The 22228-nt window shown below is 38.9% G+C and overlaps 1 protein-coding gene across 1 annotated transcript in view; it reads right to left on the bottom strand.

Moving 5' to 3' along the window:
- Positions 1-413: 413 nt before the first annotated feature.
- LOC130927905 (zinc finger protein OZF-like) overlaps positions 414-22228 on the bottom strand; it is a 32447-nt gene continuing 10632 nt past the window's right edge. The window contains exons 2-3 of the mRNA XM_057854020.1: positions 14543-14653; positions 414-2402 (exon numbers count right to left, since the gene is read on the bottom strand). Coding sequence (XP_057710003.1) covers positions 1054-2402; positions 14543-14653 — 1460 coding nt within the window. The 3' untranslated portion in view covers positions 414-1053. The remainder of the gene's footprint in view (positions 2403-14542; positions 14654-22228) is intronic.

Genomic DNA, 22228 nt, shown 5'->3' with positions numbered 1-22228 from the left:
AGTGTGTAAGATACCTCTTATGCTGGTAGCAGTACTGCTGACCAATTTATTAAGTCTGTGTGTGGGCCAGAAGGTATTGATTTTATGACAGAGGCTGAGGGCCGGATGAAATTTGACCACGGGCCGCATTTGGCCCCCGGGCCGGACTTTGGACATGTCTGCTTTAGATGAAATTCCTTCTGGGAAAAACAACTCCTTTCCCAATCCCAAAATCTGAGCACGGGTTGTTGTTTTTTTTGTGGGAGCATGTCTCGTTCCTCCGCCATCTTTCGTCTTCACTTGATAGTATTCATTAGTATTAAAATGGAGCCATTCAATTTCAATCTTTCTGCTGTCTTTTCTGCATGAGACTTGGTTTTGCCATGCGATTGCCATTCCCTGACCTTCATCTTTGGGCACAGTGAAGGATCCACCAAGTACACTTTTTTACTTGAGCTTATTTTGTCTATTAAACTTTGTAAAAGAGTTTCTTTATTGGTGCTGGATATTTTTTGTTGGCAGAAGGAAAGGGTAGCTACTCGATCACCATATGAAGTGATATGTTTGCCAATTTGCTCATCAGTAATGATGCAAATTACTGCCATATCAACCTGCAAACAGAAAATTTGAGTAAATACATCATATTTACCTCAATTATAACTACTGTAAAGATAAATTCACAGAGTAGTGGCACAAAACTACAGCACTTTTAATTACGATATTACACAATGGAAAGGGTCAGCACAGATTAGGTATTTTTGTATGAAGTGTTAATGATTTTTTAAAAGTCAATAGTAGCCAACTTCGAGAATGAACGACGGTCTGGCGGTTTTTAACCACATCGTATTAGTATTCCATGATATACACTTAGGAGCTCCGCAAGAAGACATACAGAACATCTTTCGTGACACTTAACGACGCATGCTATAACCTAATTTCCATTTCAGATAATATTTACTTCCAGGATTCTATGGAATACAATCGTCCAGCGTGCAAAATCTGATGAAGCCAGCATGGATGACAGGCAAAACAGTCATTGGCCTTTGCTTCTCACACCAAAACACACGTGTCTCTTCATCCCTTCGAATCTGAGACCACAAACTGAGCAGGAAAAAGTTTTTTTTCGCCAGTGTGGGTTCTTGTGTGTATTTTCAAGTTTTGCTTTTGAGGGAATCCTTGACCACAATCTGAGCAGGAAAAAGGTTTATCGCCAGTGTGGGTCCTTGTGTGTTGTTTTAAGGTGCTCTTGCAACTGAATCCTTCACCACAAACTGAGCAGGAAAAAGGGTATTCGCCAGTGTGGGTTCTTGTGTGCCTTTTTAAGTTTTGCTTTTGAGAGAATCCTTGACCACAAACTGAGCAGGAAAAAGGTTTGTCGCCAGTGTGGGTTCTTGTGTGTATTTTCAAGTTTTGCTTTTGAGTGAATCTTTGACCACAAACAGAGCAGGTAAAAGGTTTGTCGCCAGTGTGGGTTCTTGTGTGTATTTTCAAGTTTTGCTTTTGAGTGAATCTTTGACCACAAACAGAGCAGGAAAAAGGTTTCCTGCCAGTGTGGGTTACTGTGTGTCGTTTCAAGGTGCTCTTGCAACTGAATCCTTGACCACAATCTGAGCAGGAAAAAGGTTTTTCGCCAGTGTGGGTTATTGTGTGTTGTTTTAAGGTGCTCTTGCAACTGAATCCTTGACCACAAACTGAGCAGGAAAAAGGGTATTCGCCAGTGTGGGTTCTTGTGTGTCTTTTTAAGTTCTGCTTTTGAGAGAATCCTTGACCACAAACTGAGCAGGAAAAAGGTTTGTCGTCAGTGTGGGTTCTTGTGTGTCGATTGAAGTTGCTCTTGTGACTGAATCTTTGACCACAAACTGAGCAGGAAAAAGGTTTTTCGCCAGTGTGGGTTCTTGTGTGTTGTTTCAAGGTGCTCTTACAACTGAATCTTTGACCACAAACTGAGCAGGAAAAGGTCTTTTCACCAGTGTGGCTCCTCATGTGCGTCCGACACGTATGCTTATTAGCAAAGGTTTTCCCACACTGAGAGCATTTGCAGAGTTTGTCGTCACCGTGAAATGTCTTATGACCATCATCATTGTAAGGTGAGTGCGATGTGGTGCCATTTCTGTCTGATGGAGTGATGAAAATGTCTGCTTGCAATTCTTCTGTTGAGCTGCTGCCGCCTGGAGACTCCGCCCGTCTGCCGACCTCACTCGGACCATCTTCACTCTTCAAGGGCTCACCAGACGACCTGGTGATATGCTCCTCCTCTTCCTCCTCTTTAACACATGGCAGCTCTTCCTCCTCCTTTTTGACTGGAAGTTGCTTCTGTTGACAGGGCTTTGGCTCCTCCTCTTTGATTTGGGGGAGCTCAACATCGTCTTTCACGCCAGGAGATTTTGGCTGCTGCCGCTCAGCACTAAGGTATTTTCTGAAACCTGCAAGACACAAGAAAACCATTTATATATTTTATGGACTACCACTGCACCTTTCCTTTTTGCAAAACTTGGAGAAGACGATTACAGTGGTCTCTTGCGGTTTCGTGGATTCAGTACATGGTGCGGTTTTGAAAAGTATCCGCAAAAAAATAGTGGGAAAAAATATCCAGTTTCATTTTGAGCCGCAAGAAACATTGTTTCACATGTCAAAAGTAGACAGAAGGGGAAATTATGGAATAACGGGAGCAATTTTAACAACTTTAACAGTTGATTCGCAAAATTAAATGAATTGAATGTAGTTTAAAGCTGCTGATACAGAATGGGGACTTGAGTGTTTTATTTACCGTTTTAAAATGTTAACTTGAAACTGAAATAGTCGTTTATTTAAACCTGAGAGGCTTTTTATACTATTTTTGTAACTAATGCACGAAACATTAAAAGCATCTAATGGCTTGGGAAGTTTGTGGGATTTTCCACTGACAGTTTACAATATTATTTGCACGTTTTACTGACAGACTATGCCATTTCTTTTTGTTATTTAGAATGTTTTGTGTTTGTCACTGAATAAACAGGTCAGTTTCTTGTTACCAACCATTGTGTTATTCAAACTCACCTAATTCAGCTGGCTAGTTGTTATCAAGAGTACTAAAACCCTTTTCAACATGAGTCTGACAACTAAGTAAGGAGGCTAAATAGATTTAAACTTGAATACATGCTCAGATAGGCCGGTATCGGTATCGGCCAGTATCGGATCAGAAGTGCAAAACAATATCGGTATCGGATCGGAAGTGCAAAAACCTGGATCGGGACATCCCTAATTATAATAATTATAATATTCACTGCCAGTCATCTTTTTTTAAAAAGGGTGTCATTTTAAAGCTATTCTTAGTGTAGAATCTGAATTCTTTAGTATTATAGTATTTACATATTATAGTATTAATCCCACATACTTCAGAATTAACTCCAGAAATAGTTATGTATATGACGAACGTGACATACTTTTATTTTGAAATGTTCACTGGAAGGACGTTCGCTAAACCGCTAACAACTTTATACTCGGCAAAAAGCACTTATCGTCATTGTTTTTGGTGTCACCAATAGAATTTTTTTTTTCATTTTTTCGTTTGCAAATGCAGTTAACCAGCGATTTTTCATGTTTGAAGTGTCACCTTCTAACCGCAAGTTTGCGTTTTGGAGAAGACTGCAAAAGTTTTATAGCAGGCTAAAGTAGGTCGTCTTTTGTTCCCCATTAGTGTCAATGTAGCAATGCTAACGTTTACAGTGTTTAATATAGATGTGTTTCCTTATTTTGTATGTGTGAACTCTAAGTCTACAGCGTGTCGATGATCAATAAACATCTGGACACAACAACTGGAGTCTCATATGTCATCTAGACGCACGGACGCGGTGATAAAACGCAGCCTTGAAAATTATTGCCCTAATTTTTATTTACCTTGAAATAAATGGACTCTTTGCATATCGCGACAGGCTTTGCAACTTCAATAAAATATGTCGTTAGTTAGTTAGTTAGTTAGTTAGTTAGTTAGTTAGTTAGTTAGTTAGTTAGTTAGTTAGTTAGTTAGTTAGTTAGTTAGTTTAGTTAGATGGACTTACGCCCCCACCCCCCCACCCAAAAAAAAAAAAAAAAATTCTCCTTGGATCAACACAATTCACGTAGGTCACCCTTTACCCCTGATCCCCCTCAAGCCTGAGTTATACTCCCGCGTTGCGGTGACGGCGTTGCGACTACGGCGTCATTCGACATTCGATAGTTCTGCGGTGAGGGAACGCGTTGCTCTGTAATTCACCGCCAAGCCACTAGAGGGATGTGGCGTTATGTTTGTACGGTTTTGGGGCATGCTTGTTTACTTCCGCTAGTCGGAGAAAAATAAACAATGCAATATGGAACTCTTGAAAGTAAATATTCTGCTCATCAACACTGAATAAATATTGAACATACAAATGTTGAGGGGCAGGCGACGCAGAAGACGGTTTCGAGGCGGTCTGGCCGACTTTTGATGCCGCACAGAGTTTTAGACTCAGGTGGAGAGAGCTAGCTGTGGCGGCTAGCTTCAAACTGGCGTCGAGCACTGCGTTCAAGGTCTGCAAAGCCCTCCAGCCCGATTTGTTTGCCGTGTCCTACAACCAGCCAGTGGGAAGCCATAGCAGATTTCTGGCGTCTAGGGAACTTCCCAAACTGCGTTGGGAGGCTTGATTTTAAGGTTATCATAAAAAGCACCGAGGCACTCTCAATCAGTGATGATGTATCGTGTGTGTGAACTGTCTGTTATTGAAAATTAAAGATCAAAACAACTCTTGACACCAAATCTGTGCTTTATTCTTTATATACTTGAAGTGTGACACGTAAATAAGTCACAGACTCACAGCAAACATATGTACACAGTAAATGATGAAGTGCACCAACCAAAAATACGACATAAAGTGATAAAAAGTTGGCAGTTTTTGGCCGACTGGGTCACCGCTTCGTGTGGCCACTCGATTCCGACCACCCACGTCTCGGTGGTTCTTCCATTTATTTATTTTTTCGATCGCCGACCTTGCCATTTGGCAATCACAATAATAATTTCTTGACGAGACTTGCTCTTCGATGATACTCCCGTCGGCTTGGTCCATTTTTGCGTGTAGAAAACAATGTTTGATTCTATTGTACAATGGCGGTGTTTTCGCGGTAAACCGGAAACAACAGTCTGAGCGGACCAATCACAGTCCGTTTTCGCTACGTCATACGCGTCTACGCGACGCGAAGGTTACAAAAATCGAGAGGTGCGCGTCAGGCTACGGCGTAGGGTCGTAACTCGATTCTTCCTTGACGGCGTAGGTCTGACGCGGAAGTATAACTCAGGCTTTAGTCTACTCAAGTCTTTGATAATCAAACAAGGGGAAGTCACAGACGACCCCCAAAACTGTTGACCAATGGTTTGAATGATTAAAGTAAACGCCCACTAGTTTGTAAAATGTGAGGTATATAATGGAGTCAGATTCTGAAATGTGTGCGCCTCATTCTTTAAAACTTGTGTTTATTGTTTGACCGCACCCTTAGACTCTCAGTATTTCTGTGTCGACTCTGTTTTTATGAAAGCCTCCTGAACAGAAACCGAATGTGCGGCGTTGTGAGTACGAGATCGCGAGCCAACGCCAACATGAGTTCTATTGTATTTCTGTTTCTTTGTGCATGCTTGAAATAAAAAGCTTCATCATCATCGAAACGATATTTTGATTCTTGTTGAGAGCATATCGATAACCTTTTGGATTATCACAAAAGTATCACAATATATAGCCTTTTTGATATATTTTCACTAGAGGTGGGAATCTTTGGGCACCTCACGATTTGATTACAATTCAGGGGCTACGATTTGAGTATAAATCGATTATTCATGCACAACGCCCCCCCCACCCCAGCTATTCACTATCAAGTTAACAGTTCAAAACAGTAAATAAAATACTCAAGTCCCCATTCTGTATCAGCAACTTTAAACTACATACAATTTATTAATTTTATATTATTATATATTATATTATATATATTATAATATTAATATATTATTATTAATTATATTATATATTATATATGTATTATATTAATGCTGTGAATTAACCGTTAAAGTTGTTAAAATTGCTCCCATTTTTGCATTAGTTCCTTTCTGTCTACTTTCGACATGTGAAAGTTTTAAAACTGTAAAACATCATTTAAAGATATATTCTAGTCAAGATTTTGCCGATTTAGGAGTATTTTAGATAAAAAGTTAATTAGGTTCCCTACAACAGAGCCTTCCTGAGAAGTTTACTGCTTTAAGATGGCGGCTGTTTTTCTGGCAGCAATGGCGAGTCTGTAATTTCGCATCTAATTTTCCATACATGTGGTAACGCCACCAAGTCTGTCATTTCGCATCTAGTTCTATATACATGTGATATCTACCAGCAGTGCAACTGTTTGCGGTTCAAAGCCAAACCGTACGGTTCACTCTGTACGGTTCAATATGCCTTTATGAACCGCGCATTTTCGGTTTTGCAATTAATTTATTCCGAACGCTTGTGGAATGAATTGGTCGAGCTCCGTGTGCGACGTGAAGCACAGCTGTGGAGATATTCCCGCCCCGCAAGTAAATGTCCGATCGCTGTCTAGCACCTGTGTAATAGAGGCCGAGTAACGCCCTCTCTCGCTTCCGAGCGAAGTGAAAGTGAAACATGAAAGAAAACAAAAAGCTATGGTGAGCGGAGGAGTGGAGAGACCGAATTTTGAGGAAGCACCGGCTTCTTTCAAATCTGCGGTGTGGCAGCATTTCGGTTTCCCCGTGGCTTACAATGCGAAGGGAGGGAAAATACCTCACCTCGGCCGGCATCAGATATCGCTTTCTCAGAGCTGGACAACCCCGAAGATGACACCAGTGAAAACACACGGGTCGATAGAAGAGGTGTTCCAAAACCCGTCCAGCATCAGCTCAGAAAAACACAAGAAAATAACCCGTGCAGTGGGGCTGTGCATTGCAAAACACATGCAGCCATATTCTGTGATTGAAGATGCGGGCTTCGTTAATTTAATTGCAACGCTTGACCCGCGTTACATTGTTCCCTCGCCGACATATTTCTCTAACAACGTAATCCCCGACATTTATGAAACCGCACGCAAAGCCATCGAAGATGATTTCGCTAAAGCACAGTTTCGCCCTGACCACTGATAGTTGGACGTCCCTTGCTACAGAAAGCTACCTAACTGTGACGGTGGTCCACTATAATTCATACCTGTCAAATTGTACGGTTTTGGCGTAATTTGTACAAGTGAGGACTGATTTTTAAATATGTACGCCATATGTTCAAAATCTGTACGTTTTTCGTGCATTATGTTTTTTTTCCTCCGTTCGGATTTTGTCACTGTTTCGGCAACGAGACAATGTGCGTTACTATGTCGGTTGAATGACACGAAAAAAAGTCAGAGACAAGGAGAGGGAAGAGTGTTTATTGTGACGCTGTAGCAAACGCGATGCTCGGCTAGGTGGCTCCAATATTTCCTGACTGTAGCCGACAGCCTACAATCTACATCCACTTGATGTTAATCCAGATATCACATGCATATAGAACTAGATTTGAAATGACAGACTGGGCAGTGTTAGTAAACAGCCGCCATCTTAAAGCAGTAAACCTCTCAGAGAGGCTCTGTTGTGAACCTTTCTAGTGAACCTAAGGAAATGTTTATCTAAAATACTCCTAAATCGGCAAAATCTTGACTTGAGTCTATCTTTAAAGGATGAAACAGTTTTAAATTTTCACATGTTGAAAGTACACAGAAGGGAACTAATTAAAAAACGGGAGCAATTTTATCAACTTTAACGGTTGAGTCCCATTAAATGACCTCCAAACATAGCAAAGGTTACTATGTATGTGTTTTTTTTTTTTTTTGAAAAATGAAAGAAAAAAAAAAACATGAAACGTAACACCAGTTATTTTGCCAAGTAACTTTTTTACTACTGTGTGTGTATTTCAGTAGTCAGTCACTACACTAGCCAAAGGGCTAAGAGGCATTTTAACAGTTGAAAATGTTTACATTTTAAGTGTTTATTTCATTTTCTTAAAAGCAAAATAAAGGCATTTAAAAAATAAAAAAGCAAAACGCGAACCAAAACCAAACCGAAACCGTGATCCCAAAACCGAGGTTCAAACCGAACCGTGGGCTAACTGAACCGTTGCACCCTTAATATCTACCGTTATGTGGGCTAAGTTTGTAGCAACCGCGCGTTGTTTGTAGCGGCTGTCGGCGTTTTTTATCTAGAGTAGTAGTGGCAGTAGTTTGATTACTGCAGTGTTCATATTGTCTCTAATTTGACCCTTGGCACTGATTTCTTGAACCATTCTATAGAAAAGTGGTGCCAGCATATTCCAAAAGTGTTTAAAATATGATGTCGAGAACCCGTCGGGCCCCGGTGCGCGACCTATTGGCATGTTCTTTACGGCATTCCATAATTCAGCGAGGGTAAGTGGGGTATCTAGCAATTGTTGGCTTTCTAAAGTTATTTGGGGGATGTCAAGATTATTAACGAATAGGTTAATGCCTTCATTATGATCGTTTGTCCCCGAGTATAAGTTTTTGTAGTAGCTATAGAAAGTTTCGTTAATTTTTTCTGGTGATTGTGTTATTATGCCGGCTGAATCTTGTATTGTTGTAATTAATGTTTTTTCTTTGTTACGTTCGAGTTGGTTTGCTAAATATTTCCCGGATTTGTTATTATGCTCAAAATTGGTATATCGTAGTTGTTGTAACAGAAACTGAGTTTTTTTAGACAGAATACTATTGAGCCGCTCTTTGGCGCTGAAAAGTTCTTTTGTGGTATTGTCTGTGGGATTACTGGCGAATTCCTCCGTCAGTTGTTTGATTTTCATTTCTAATTCGTTTTCCAACTTCTGTTCTTGTTTTTTTTAATATGATGAATATGAGATAATTTTGCCTCGAATTACGCATTTTCCTGTTTCCCAAAGCAATGACGGTGAGATGTTTGGGGAATCGTTAAGTTCCATAAAGTCTTTCCATTCTTTCTTAACGAATGTATCAAATGCTGGGTCATCTAATAAGGAATCATTACAGCGCCAGGTTGCGTGGGGTATCGTGCGGGAGTCAGTTTTAAGGGCTAAAGAAATTGGTGCATGATCACTGATGATTATTGGATGTATTCTTGGCGAAATATTATTAATAGCGGAATTATTCGCGAGAAAAAAATCGATTCTTGAGCACGAACCATGGGCTAGGGATTGAAAGGTATATTCCCTTTTTGTTAAATGTTTTGCTCTCCAGACGTCACTTAAGCCAAAATCGTCCATATATTTCCTAATGGTTCTTGCAGTTTGTGACTGTTTAGTGAGTTTATAATTGGAGCTATCTATTCTTGGATCAAGTGTAGTGTTAAAGTCCCCTCCTATAATAATTGTTGAGTTCACTGACATGTCACTCAGTTTACCAAAGATATTGTGAAAGAACTGTGTATTAGGCCTGAACGATATATCGTTTAAACATCGCCATCGCGATGTGCGCATGTGCAATAGTCCCATCGCAAGGACGTGCGATAGTTTTTTAATTTCATTTTTTTTAATCCACAAACGTTTGTTTTGAGGAAGGAGAGGGGAAAAAAAGCGCACAGTTTCTCTTTCTCTCCAGCAAGTCATCGGCTCCTCCCCCTCCCCCTGCAACAGCGGAGTGGAGGGAGGAGGGGCCGAACAGCAGAGCGGAGGGAGGAGGGCCCGTTCTCAAAGTGAAAGCAAGCAATCAACACGTTGGAGGAGCAAGGAAGACTGTATCCAAAAGGAGTTTTGGAAGTATTTTGGCAAGAACAAGACTATAAGGGACAAAAAACAGCCCTGTCGACTAGGCCTGAACGATATTGGAAAAAACTATTGTTGCGATTTTTTTTAGGTTTGCAATATATTGCGATATTATATTGCGATATTAAAAAAAAAAAAAGATCTATCTTTTTTAAAGAAATTTTCACTAAATGACTTGAATAGCTGTTTGGAAATACTTTACATAACACACCGTGACCACAGTGTATTCATATAATACCGTTTAATTTGTGAATGATGAAGATTTCTGTATGATGGTATCCAGGAAGTCATGTCTGCACAAAATAGATCATTTATTGAATACAATATTTTACACTTCAACAGCAGCAAATACATTAAATGATAAATAAAAGAGCAGGTGCATTAGTCCCCTAAGTTTTTGACAAAATATAACAATAAATAAAAACTTCTGTAAAATAACAACAAAGTTGTCAACATATTTGAACAAAAATATTAAATATGACAAATAAAAGAGTTGTTCACAAACTATAACAATAAATAAAAACCTCAGTAAAACAACAAAGTTGTCAACATATTTGAACAAAAATATTAAATATGACAAAAGAGTTCACAAACTATAACAATACATAAAAACCTCAGTTAAACAACAAAGTTGTCAACATATTTGAACTTAAATATTAAATCTGACTAATAAAAGTGCAAGTGCATTAGTCCCCTGAGTTGTTTACACAAAATATAACAATATAAAACTGCAAAACGGCAACAAAGTTGTAAAAATATTTCAACAAAAATATTAAGTATCAAAACTTTATGTGCAGCTGCACTATATATAGTTATTTGAAAAATACGGTTTACAATAAATTTAAATATAAAAGAAACAAACTCAATTGAACTTGTAAATAATTGAACTGAATAACTGCAAATAACTGTGATGAATAACAGAACCATTTTAACTCCCAAATTTCCTGCCTTCCTGATAGCTGTCACATTAAAAGAAGAAAAGACATTCCTTCAGCTGTGTTATGTATTTGTCTGCATATCGTCCACCTTCCTTGCTCAGCAATTCTCAACTGGGTCTCATAGGTTTTTGGCCAAGACTATTAGTTTATCCACTATAGCAGGCTTGAGACAAGAACGTTGGCATTTAACAATGTTCCCACCTGTGCTAAAAAGCCTCTGATGGGGAGCTCGTAGCAGGAATGCATAGATACCTGCGTTTTAAATGGTCCCACATGTTTGACAGATTACTTCTTGTTGAGGCAACCATGGCGAGGCACTGTCGACAGGGCTGTTTTTTGTCCCTTATAGTCTTGTTCTTGCCAAAATACTTCCAAAACTCCTTTTGGATACAGTCTTCCTTGCTCCTCCAACGTGTTGATTGCTTGCTTTCACTTTGAGAACGGGCCCTCCTCCCTCCGCTCTGCTGTTCGGCCCCTCCTCCCTCCACTCCGCTGTTGCAGGGGGAGGGGGAGGAGCCGATGACTTGCTGGAGAGAAAGAGAAACTGTGCGCTTTTTTTCCCCTCTCCTTCCTCAAAACAAACGTTTGTGGATTAAAAAAAATGAAATTAAAAAACTATCGCACGTCCTTGCGATGGGACTATTGCACATGCGCACATCGCGATGGCGATGTTTAAACGATATATCGTTCAGGCCTACTGTCGACAGTGCCTCGCCATGGTTGCCTCAACAAGAAGTAATCTGTCAAACATGTGGGACCATTTAAAACGCAGGTATCTATGCATTCCTGCTACGAGCTCCCCATCAGAGGCTTTTTAGCACAGGTGGGAACATTGTTAAATGCCAACGTTCTTGTCTCAAGCCTGCTATAGTGGATAAACTAATAGTCTTGGCCAAAAACCTATGAGACCCAGTTGAGAATTGCTGAGCAAGGAAGGTGGACGATATGCAGACAAATACATAACACAGCTGAAGGAATGTCTTTTCTTCTTTTAATGTGACAGCTATCAGGAAGGCAGGAAATTTGGGAGTTAAAATGGTTCTGTTATTCATCACAGTTATTTGCAGTTATTCAGTTCAATTATTTACAAGTTCAATTGAGTTTGTTTCTTTTATATTTAAATTTATTGTAAACCGTATTTTTCAAATAACTATATATAGTGCAGCTGCACATAAAGTTTTGATACTTAATATTTTTGTTGAAATATTTTTACAACTTTGTTGCCGTTTTGCAGTTTTATATTGTTATATTTTGTGTAAACAACTCAGGGGACTAATGCACTTGCACTTTTATTAGTCAGATTTAATATTTAAGTTCAAATATGTTGACAACTTTGTTGTTTAACTGAGGTTTTTATGTATTGTTATAGTTTGTGAACTCTTTTGTCATATTTAATATTTTTGTTCAAATATGTTGACAACTTTGTTGTTTTACTGAGGTTTTTATTTATTGTTATAGTTTGTGAACAACTCTTTTATTTGTCATATTTAATATTTTTGTTCAAATATGTTGACAACTTTGTTGTTATTTTACAGAAGTTTTTATTTATTGTTATATTTTGTCAAAAACTTAGGGGACTAATGCACCTGCTCTTTTATTTATCATTTAATGTATTTGCTGCTGTTGAAGTGTAAAATATTGTATTCAATAAATGATCTATTTTGTGCAGACATGACTTCCTGGATACCATCATACAGAAATCTTCATCATTCACAAATTAAACGGTATTATATGAATACACTGTGGTCACGGTGTGTTATGTAAAGTATTTCCAAACAGCTATTCAAGTCATTTAGTGAAAATTTCTTTAAAAAAGATAGATCTTTTTTTTTTTTTAATATCGCAATATAATATCGCAATATATTGCAAACCTAAAAAAAATCGCAACAATAGTTTTTTCCAATATCGTTCAGGCCTACTGTGTATCCTCGTTGTTTGGGGCATATATGTTCACTAATGTGAACAGTTTATTACTTATGGTAGCTGGTACTATTATGAATCTACCTTCCTGAGACAGTCAGGAAATTAGAATATTGTGTATTCTAATTTCCTGAGACTGTCTCAAAAAATTAGAATATTGTGTATTCTAATTTCCTGAGACAGTCCAGTAGTGTGTGTTTGAAAACAGCGGTGTGGAAAAGGTGAGACAAATAACCCAGAAAGAGAAAAGATATGAGCGCCAGTACAGAAATGTGTAGTGTGAGACATGCGTGACTCTTAAAGACTAAGTGATTATCATGCAACCCTGATCTGTACGTGTGCATTGTTGAAATAAAATCGACTTAATACGGCATTGTGTACATATTGGAAGTGTTTAGGAAGTACAGACAAAGTGATTATCATGCAATCCTAATCTACACATGTGCCTTGCTCAAACAAAGAAACACTTAATTCAGCATTATATACGAACTGGAAGTGTTTCGAAGGTACAGACAAAATAGTTATCATGCAGCCCTAATCTACATATGTGCCTTAATCAATCCAAAACAATTTAATTCAGCATTATATGCATACTGGAAGTGTTTAGGAATAGCAAACTAAGAATTAAGCATCCCTAATCTATACATATGTCTTGCTTAAATCAAGACAGCTACATTCAGCATTGTATGCATAATAGAAATATTTAGGCATTACTTATCGGTCAGAATAGCCATGGGGTGAGCACTTGGTCTCGGTATAGTTGACCATCAATGAAAAGTTTGTCGAGCGTGATAATTGCACGTTTGCCCTCTGCTCTGGACCGCTTCAGAATTGGATAGAGGATTTTCCGTCTTTCGTTGATCTCGCGCGGGAAATGATCATTCATACCGAATCTTGTTCCTTGTAATTCTCTTCCTTTGGATTTCACCAGTACTTTCTGCTGGTAGAGCTCGAACTTGGCGATTATTGGACGCGGACCGCTTCCTCTTGGCTTCCCAAGACGGTGTACCCTCGCAAACTTGATCGAATCCACCATTTCCTTGGGCAGCTTGAGAGATGTTGCCATAAATGACTTAACGAGGGCTTCTGGTTTGTCTACTGTGTTTTCTTCGATGCCAGAGAAAATTAAATTGTCCCTCATGCTCCTTGATTGAAGGTCCAAAATAGATTCTTTCATTATCTTGCTCTCTTTTTTCAGGGATACTAATAGACCTGTCGTCGACTCGAAGGCGCCTTTAAGGATATCGTTTTGCGACTTGAGATATACTACCTCCTGCTGAGTAAACACGAGGCTTTCTTTTAACTCTTTAATCTCGGCTTGAAGGATTTCTAATGCTATCGATATTTTCTTATCGATTGATCCAATTCCCTCGCTAAGTGACTTTGTGTATTCGGGTGGGCTTGCTAACAACAGATCGTCGGTCGATGTAGCCGAATCAATAGAATCTGCCTTTTTACGCTTCGCCGGGAGATCACTGCGTTGACTGGATGTTGCCATGGCGTTTCCTTGATGTGTGGCGGAGTCGGAGAAAAAAGGTAAATCACGATCGTGAAAATTTTTGGGGGAAAATTAGTTGAAGTCTTCTTGAGCAAAGTTACTTGCTAGCCTAGCCAGTTGATTGCGTCATGCGTCTACGGAGTCTCGCGAGAGTATCGACGTCACAGCATGCTCCTCCTCCCTCTCCTCTGTGTCTGTTCTACACTTGTAATTAGGCGTAATACATCTACCTCATGTAATTACTTCATACAAAGCAAATTTGTTTACATAGAAAGATATCTTTCAATCTGCAAACAATAATCAAGTTGATGCCGTGGCGCAAACCTTGTGTCGGTTCACGAGTCCATTGCACAGGTACTAAGAAAGCAAATCTACTATATTTGACTGAAAGACATGTTCGTACTTATGAGAAGGAGTTCTTTTTCATCTAAAGAAAAAAAAACAATGCTTGGGATGACCTTTAATGTGAATGGACTCTTCCTCCTTGATGCATGGCGACTCTTCATCCTCCCCCTTGACAAATGAAGACTCCTGGTGCTCAAGACGATGGGCTTGGCTGAAATATAGATCTGCAAGACCACAAACAAACGTTATTTCTTCATTTGCAAACTTGTGTCCCCAAAGTTGTTTTCTGTTGGAAAAAATTCCTCCTTGCCCATTTTTTTTTGTTTATTTATGTTTTGTTGTCATCCAATCCAACACAAACGAATTCAGTGCTTGACACCACATTACAATCAGGAATACATCAACAAAAACAGTCAGATAAAACACATTAAAAATCGATAAAAGCACAAAAGAGTCGAAGCCATATATTGCGTATGTGAGTAGGGCAGCAAATGAATGGCTTTTACATTCTGAAATGAATGCCTAAATCACTGCAAAACTTCTGACTCGACACCGTTTCCATTTTGAATGTAATCCACGTTGTCAACTCTAACCCACTGATGGCATGACGGCATGAATATATATTTGAAGACCAAAACATGTCGCAACAATTTGTGATGAAGAAAAGAACTATTTATTTCGGTGTAAACAGAGAGGTGCTGGTGTTTTTCTCCTCTAATGTGCTACTCAACGGTTTTGTATGGCGGTCCAGATGAGCAAAAATTAAAGAAATGATTAAATGTGTCATTAAAATGCTCCTATTTCAATATCATTTTTTAAATTTCAATATTTATGTATTTATTTCAATGTTCATTTATATATTTCACATTTTATTTATGTATTTTTATTTAATTTATTTCAGCATTTATTCCAACATATATATTTATTTATTTCAACATTTATTTATTTCACTTTCTATTTATTTCATTCTTGCACTCTTGCTCCCCCTGTACTGCATGAAATCATTTTTTCTTTTATTTCACCTTCACCACATGGCAGTGATTGCTGAGGTTCTGCACGAGCTTTCTGGGGATTTATTAGACTTAGCAGAACACGCTGACACAGAAAATTCGGACCCTGAGTATGTGGTTTACAAAACAGGAATTTAATATATGACTGCGATCAGGCCATCCCCCACAATGCTACCCATGCAGGGAAAGAAGGAGAAATAGCTTGACAACCTCGTCCATCGAGTTTGATGAGCCAATGACAGATAAAATAATTTCATGCAGTTACAAGGGGAACGAGAGTGCAAGAATGAAATAAATAAATATTGAATACAAATTGAAATAAATGTTGAAACAAAAGACTAATCCAACTAGTGATTTGTGTATGTCACCCTGTAGTGGTTGGCCGCCATTACAGGGGTGTTTTCACGCCTATACCAGCACAGCATCAGTCAATGAAGGGTGTGGCGCACTACCACACCAAAATAAAAGCCGCCCAGTCTTGCAAATGAAATGTTTTTTTTTCTTTCTGCATTTAAAAGATACATTCTCGTTAATCATTTTTAATTTGTATAATTTAACATGACATCTATCGGAATTAGGGCTGCAGCTATCGAATATTTTAGTAATCGAGTAATCGACTGAAAATCCTATGGATTAATCGAGTAATCGGATAAAACATATTTTTTAGGTAAAGACCAATTATAAATATACATGAGAAAAAAAAAGACATTTCATCTAATATTGAACCATTTTCAGTCAATTAATGTCTTTATTTTTGATGTACATTGTTGAAAACAGCCAACAATTGCAGATGTGACTAGAATAAAAAAAAAAAAAGACCTATTCACTGCTTTCACTCCAAAAACTTTTTGATCTTATAAAAAAAAAATATATATATATTTCTTACCTAAAAATGCCATTATGCTTGATAACACACATCACTTAAAAGTTAGGTGTTTTCCCACGTGTTTCAATTGAATTTCCACTTGTGTCAATCCATTTTTAAGTTCTAGTTAAGTTTTAGGTTAGTCTAAACTGTAAGTCCTGATAGGATTTTGAGTTTTTGCAGTGTTCAAAATAAATGTATTGTAACTAGGGCTGTCAAAATTATCGTGGTAATGCGCGGTAATTAATTCTTTTAATTAATCACGTTAAAATATTTGACGCAATTAACGCACATGTCCCGCTCAGACAGTATTCTGCCTTTTGGTAAGTTTTACAGCAAGGCTTTTTGTGCTTTCTAACAGCGAACTCTTGTGGTCGCTTTGCGACATGGTTTATTGTTTTCTTGCCAGTTGAATATGACTGCACGACTTCTCGGGCTGACGCCTACGTTGTAGTGTTGTGCTTATATGATCCTTGGACAAGATTTGTCCGTAAGTATGGTTGTTGTAAAGAATGTACATATTATGTTAGTAACCGAAATGTTATATTTTTTGTATGAGACGCTTTTTGTTTATGTTTAGTGAACCTCTATAGCGTGCTAAGCTAACGTTGTTGCTAATGCAATGCTTGTGTACTTTTTTTGTGTAGTTTTACGACGGCTTAAAGAGGACAATGGTTTGAGGCTATTTTATAAATAAATCAGACGAAAAGAGAAGTCTGATTATTAAGGCGTCATTCACTAGCTGTCTAGCTTTGGAAAAAGTAGACGCTTCGGAGTGAGGACAGCATAGACAGATTTAAATGACAGTAGAGTGAAATACCCACTACAGTCCTTATGTACCCTATGTTGAATGTATATATCCATCTTGTGTCTTATGTTTCCATTCCAACATTTTAGAGAATATATATATATAATTTACAGAAAAATATGGCATATTTTATAGATGGTTTGAATTGCGATTAATTACGATGAATTAATTTTTAAGTTGTAATTAACTCGATTAAAAGTTTTAATCGTTTGACAGCCCTAATTGTAACATATCAGGTTATAATATGGCAGGGATATTTGCATGCGTTCCTGAATGCACCGCGTGACGTGCGGGGGTGAGGGAGGTGCGGGAGAGCGAGAGACGTGCCTTCCTGTTGTTGTTGTCGTTCCACAAGTTCCCAAAAAAGAAATAATTGCAACCTAACGAAGCGGGTGACTCTCTGTCAACATTACAGTATGATAACTGCTCTATTGGAGCACATTAGGGGCCAGGGCTACTTGGTGTTTTATCCAGCAATGACTACTGAGCTAAAATTGACAGTTAGCTTTATCATATTTTCACTTTACACCCTCATCACTCTACAGCGCTATGTTTCACAGATTATATAAAGCCTGTATGTAAGACACGTTAGCCACGCATCGACAGTGGTCTTAATAGAAACCTAGCCCTCCGCAGGGCTAACGTTACGTACGTGAGCGAGTGACAGTAACGTTAATCTTATTTATTAGCGCTGAGAAATGTACTGCTTTAAGATGGCGGCTGTTTACTAACACCGCTGACTCTGTCATTTCGCATCTAGTTCAACATACATGTGATATCTGTGAGACGCATCAGATGGTACCTGCTACCACCGCATCATGCGGGCTAGTTTTTAGCAACGACGGCGTAGATTGTAGCGGCTGTCGGCTGCAGAAAGGTTTTTTATATTTGTTTTTATTGCTTCTTCCTCTACGCACGTGACATCAGCGCGTTGTCCCGCATTAAAAGTAGTCCAGGCAAAACGTGATGCTTAGAGCTGGAAAAATTAAACGATTCCTCAAGGTGAATAGAATTACTCGGATCAGTTTTTAAACTTGAGTTACTCGAGTTGCTCGAGTATTCGTTTCCGCTCTCATCTGAATATATTTAGCTCATTATTTACGCACTATTTGCCAGAAGTTGTCCGAAATAGCACATAAAATACGATCATATCAGTTCTTCTTTGGCAAGCTTGTGCCTGACGACGTCGTCGCAGAGTTGGAAATTGGGAGAAAGATCCACAGAAAGGTATTTCAAGGTAATGAATGTAATTCTGTTTGAAGCCTGTGAAAACGACCTTAATATTGACTTTCAAGTAAGAATGAAGTTCTTCTATCTTCTATCTGGAAAGATAAAAGTTGTCAATGTACGAGGGTCCGTTAACAGAAGGACTATTATTGTTGTGGTGATACAGTACGACAGAGTATTCGGGCCAAATTGAAAAATTAATAAATAATAAATTTAAAAAAAACAAAAACATAAGAGATTAAAGTTGTACTATTGCTGCCAGAAAAAAAATTGTGTTATTATGTAAGGGTAACCCGCTCTGTACTTTGCATACATTATAAACCAGTTGTTCCCAACCTTTTTTGCACCATGGACCGGTGTCATGTGGGTCTTATTTTCCTCGGACCGGCAGAAAAATACAGTAAATATGAAATAACACACCAGAGCTAAAAACTAACGTTAAGTGCAGGGAAAATGTAATTTACTACACACTGAATCAGCATTTTTTTTTTTTTTTTTAATAGCGGCCTCTCATAAAACTTGACGGCAAATATCCAAAGTCACAGGCATAATCAATTCCTCTCCAATCGTGAAAGGTTTCTTGGCTTTAGCACTATGGTTCGCCACGAGGTATGATAGTCTCAGTGTATTCGCTTTTGTTGATTGGAGGCCCTCACTAATTGTTTCTGTCCTTCATGCTTGTGCATTTTTGTTTCAAAAATTCCAAAGGACTTGGCATTGGCTTCTAATCAGGTGGCCGTATCCCCGTAAAAAGCTGTCCAAAGACGTCAGTTTTTTTAAATGGTAAATGGTGTTATACTTGTATAGCGCATTTCCACCTTTCAAGGCCCTCAAAGCGCTTGACACAATCTCGCCATTCACCTACTGGTGACGCAGCACCAGGAGAAAGGTGGGGTTCAGTATCTTGCTCAAGGAAACTTAAACGAGTTCATCAAGGCGGAGAATCAAAACCACAAACTCTGGACTGGGGGACAAGTACTCTACCACTGAGCCACGCCACACCCCTTTTGGTCAGCTTCGCCAGCATGTGGGCTTATCATTTTCAGTAACAAATATGATGTGCCTACGTTATACATCATTAACGACAAGGGCGCAGAGTTATATTAAAAAAAGTAAATGCTAGCTCCAATTGAGTTCTATGACGACATTCTATCCAGTTTTATTATTATCTGTATATTGTGATTTTCTTCCCTTTTGGATGAGCGTCCGAGCCAAACGACCGGAAATACCCAGTCTGCCATTGCTGCGGTGTGCCGCCAGCAGCGGGAGCTAGCGTTACTGTTTACACTGACTGACGCTGGGTTGTGGTGTAAACACCCCAGTAATGGCGGCCACCACTAGGGCCGACGTCCAGGGTTAGGGACAACTGTTCTAAACCACAAGAGGCTTTTGACTTATATTCTCGTGCTATTAGTTCGACATTTATTCTCGTAGTAAAAGTTCGACTATTTTCCTCGTACTATTACTACAAGAATAAAAAAAATTGCATTATTACGTAGGGCTAATGTCGCTGAATAAGCAGCTGTTAAAATCAACAATATTGACGGTATCATGTGTTTTAGAATCAGTTTTACAAATATGGAAATCCTTCATATTTTGACTTTGACTATAAATGGACCACATATTGCCAATTTCCCTAATGAAAGAGCCTTCAAGTTGCTTTTTTTTTTTTTTAATCCAGGAAAATCTAGTGTTCCCAGGCAGAATGAAACTTTGCATTTTTATGGTTCTTATTGGGAAAAAAATAATGTAGTTCATAAAAAAAATGGTCATGAAATGAAACAATTTCGCTAGGGCCTGACTTGGTAGCTGACCGCCTCCGTTGCAGCCCACCACTAGCACCACAGCTTCGAAAAATCTTAAAGAGCATACGACAGGAGGAAAAACAAGTCTTAAATAGCATTATTATGTGAATTAGAATCATTTTTTGAGACGATTCGACTATATACAACAATTTAGCAAAGCGCAAATGACGAGAAATTAGTCTTTTAATCTGCCGTTAGCCACGCCTACCATTAATAGGGCTCTAGCGTCCCCAACAGGTGGATGACGTCAGCCGGTGACTAGGCTCATCGGTTTTACTATTCAGCCCTTTGAGGGGGAATTATTCAAAACGAGGAAAACGCGACGAAGAGAGCTGCAAAATGTCATTGTTTCTGTCTCTTTACTTCAATATTTTTACAGGATATTCTTTTTATCCAAGTATTTTTTCCCCAATAGCTAAATAAATGGCTTGAGAAGGACCAGTCAGCCCGTCGAGGGGGAACTATTCTCAATGAGGAAAACGCGACGAAGAGAGCTGCAAAATGTCATTGTTTCTGTCTCTTTACTTCAATACTTCTACAGGATAGTCCTTTTATCCAAGTATTTTCCCCAATTGCTAAATAAATGGCATGGTCGTGACAAATAACATTCTTGTGCTAAATGGAATATGGTGCTAAATGGAATATGAAATAATAAAAATGCACTTATTCAGGACGACATGGCAAAATTACTCCATAATGGTCAAAATTGTCGACTTCACCTTTACTGTCGCACCTTGATATTTTATGACACCTAAATCGGACATATGTCATTTCCCTTCCTCGGCTTCAGAGAATGTAAACAAACCAAGAGGCGTGACAGCTAGCCGACATGCTAACCCGAACCGAGTGATGTTTCAAAGTCTTCGAAGCGGAAAATCACACATAACTAGCCCGGATTATTTGACATGACGACTGGGTTGTCGAATGTCTTTGCGGATCGGCAAACCGCCCGGCAGAGAGCAAATTACAGTTCGTTCCCCGGAGGAGAGCGGCTGCAGTTGTTGTGCAGCTAAAGTGCAGCTAATGTGCATGAGGAGAGCTTTAAATATGCCTATCAATGATCAAACGTAAGTAGTCCTTTATTTAAAGAAAGTTTGTAGTGTTTACTTTGTAATCACTGTATTAGGCTCGAGCGTTTATGTCACAGCAACACGGGATCATGCGAGATTTGCGACAACGCAGCCATATTTGAAGCACGTCTGCATCACGGGACATTTAAACTTAACGGCAAAAACAATTCAACTACGAGTGCCAAAGATGGAAAAAAGTAAGGAAAACTTGCCAGTTAGATACAGAGACAACCTTGTTACCACGGCAAAGGACAGATATGTGAGCAAACTTAAGGATGTGAACAATGTTGACCCTTACAAGCAAGCCGAACACAAATGGAATAAAGATGTCGACAAGCTTCCACCACTACGCGAAATGGACATCATGCTGTATTTAGTGTTTGGTGTAAGTTACTTCACTCATCAGCAATTCCGAAACTACAAATCGCTACAAAGCTACGAACAGTTTTGCTGCGGATCGGTGCAGGACCTGCACATTATGACCGTAGCAAACGGCAACACCATCGTTCTTGCAAAGGTAGGCAATGTGTGTTTACATTTTCATTGTCATGAACATCTGAATTTGTGCTGTGCTGAGCTCTGATAGTTAAGTGACAAATCAATGCTGTGTTTTAGAAAACAGATTTGTTGCAGACAACGTAGCCTGTGTACAAATTCTTTGCCACTATCTCACGGCAACATGTTCCAGCTTTTTCATTTAGAAACGACAGGATGTATGTCTTATGAAGACAATGCACATGTATGCATGCTAGTTGTTTAGCTGTAGCTATAGCTAACAACAGGCCGACTTGGGGCATAAAGTTACCGAAATTTGCGTAGACAAATGAAATTAACTTACCGGAGTGGAAGTGCATAGAGCAAACTATGTGTGTAACTGGAGAGTCAAACGTTATGCCCTTCCTTCTGATCGAGGCCACCCATGCCATTCTTCAACATTTGGTAAATTCAGATACAGTTGTGGTCAAAAGTTTACATACACTTGTGAAGAACATAATGTCATGGCTCTCTTGAGTT

This window comes from Corythoichthys intestinalis, chromosome 13 (genome assembly GCF_030265065.1).
Source record: "Corythoichthys intestinalis isolate RoL2023-P3 chromosome 13, ASM3026506v1, whole genome shotgun sequence".
NCBI lineage: Eukaryota > Metazoa > Chordata > Actinopteri > Syngnathiformes > Syngnathidae > Corythoichthys > Corythoichthys intestinalis.
The sequence above is the reverse complement of the archived record's forward strand: the minus strand, read 5'-3'. Positions and strand labels throughout refer to the sequence as shown.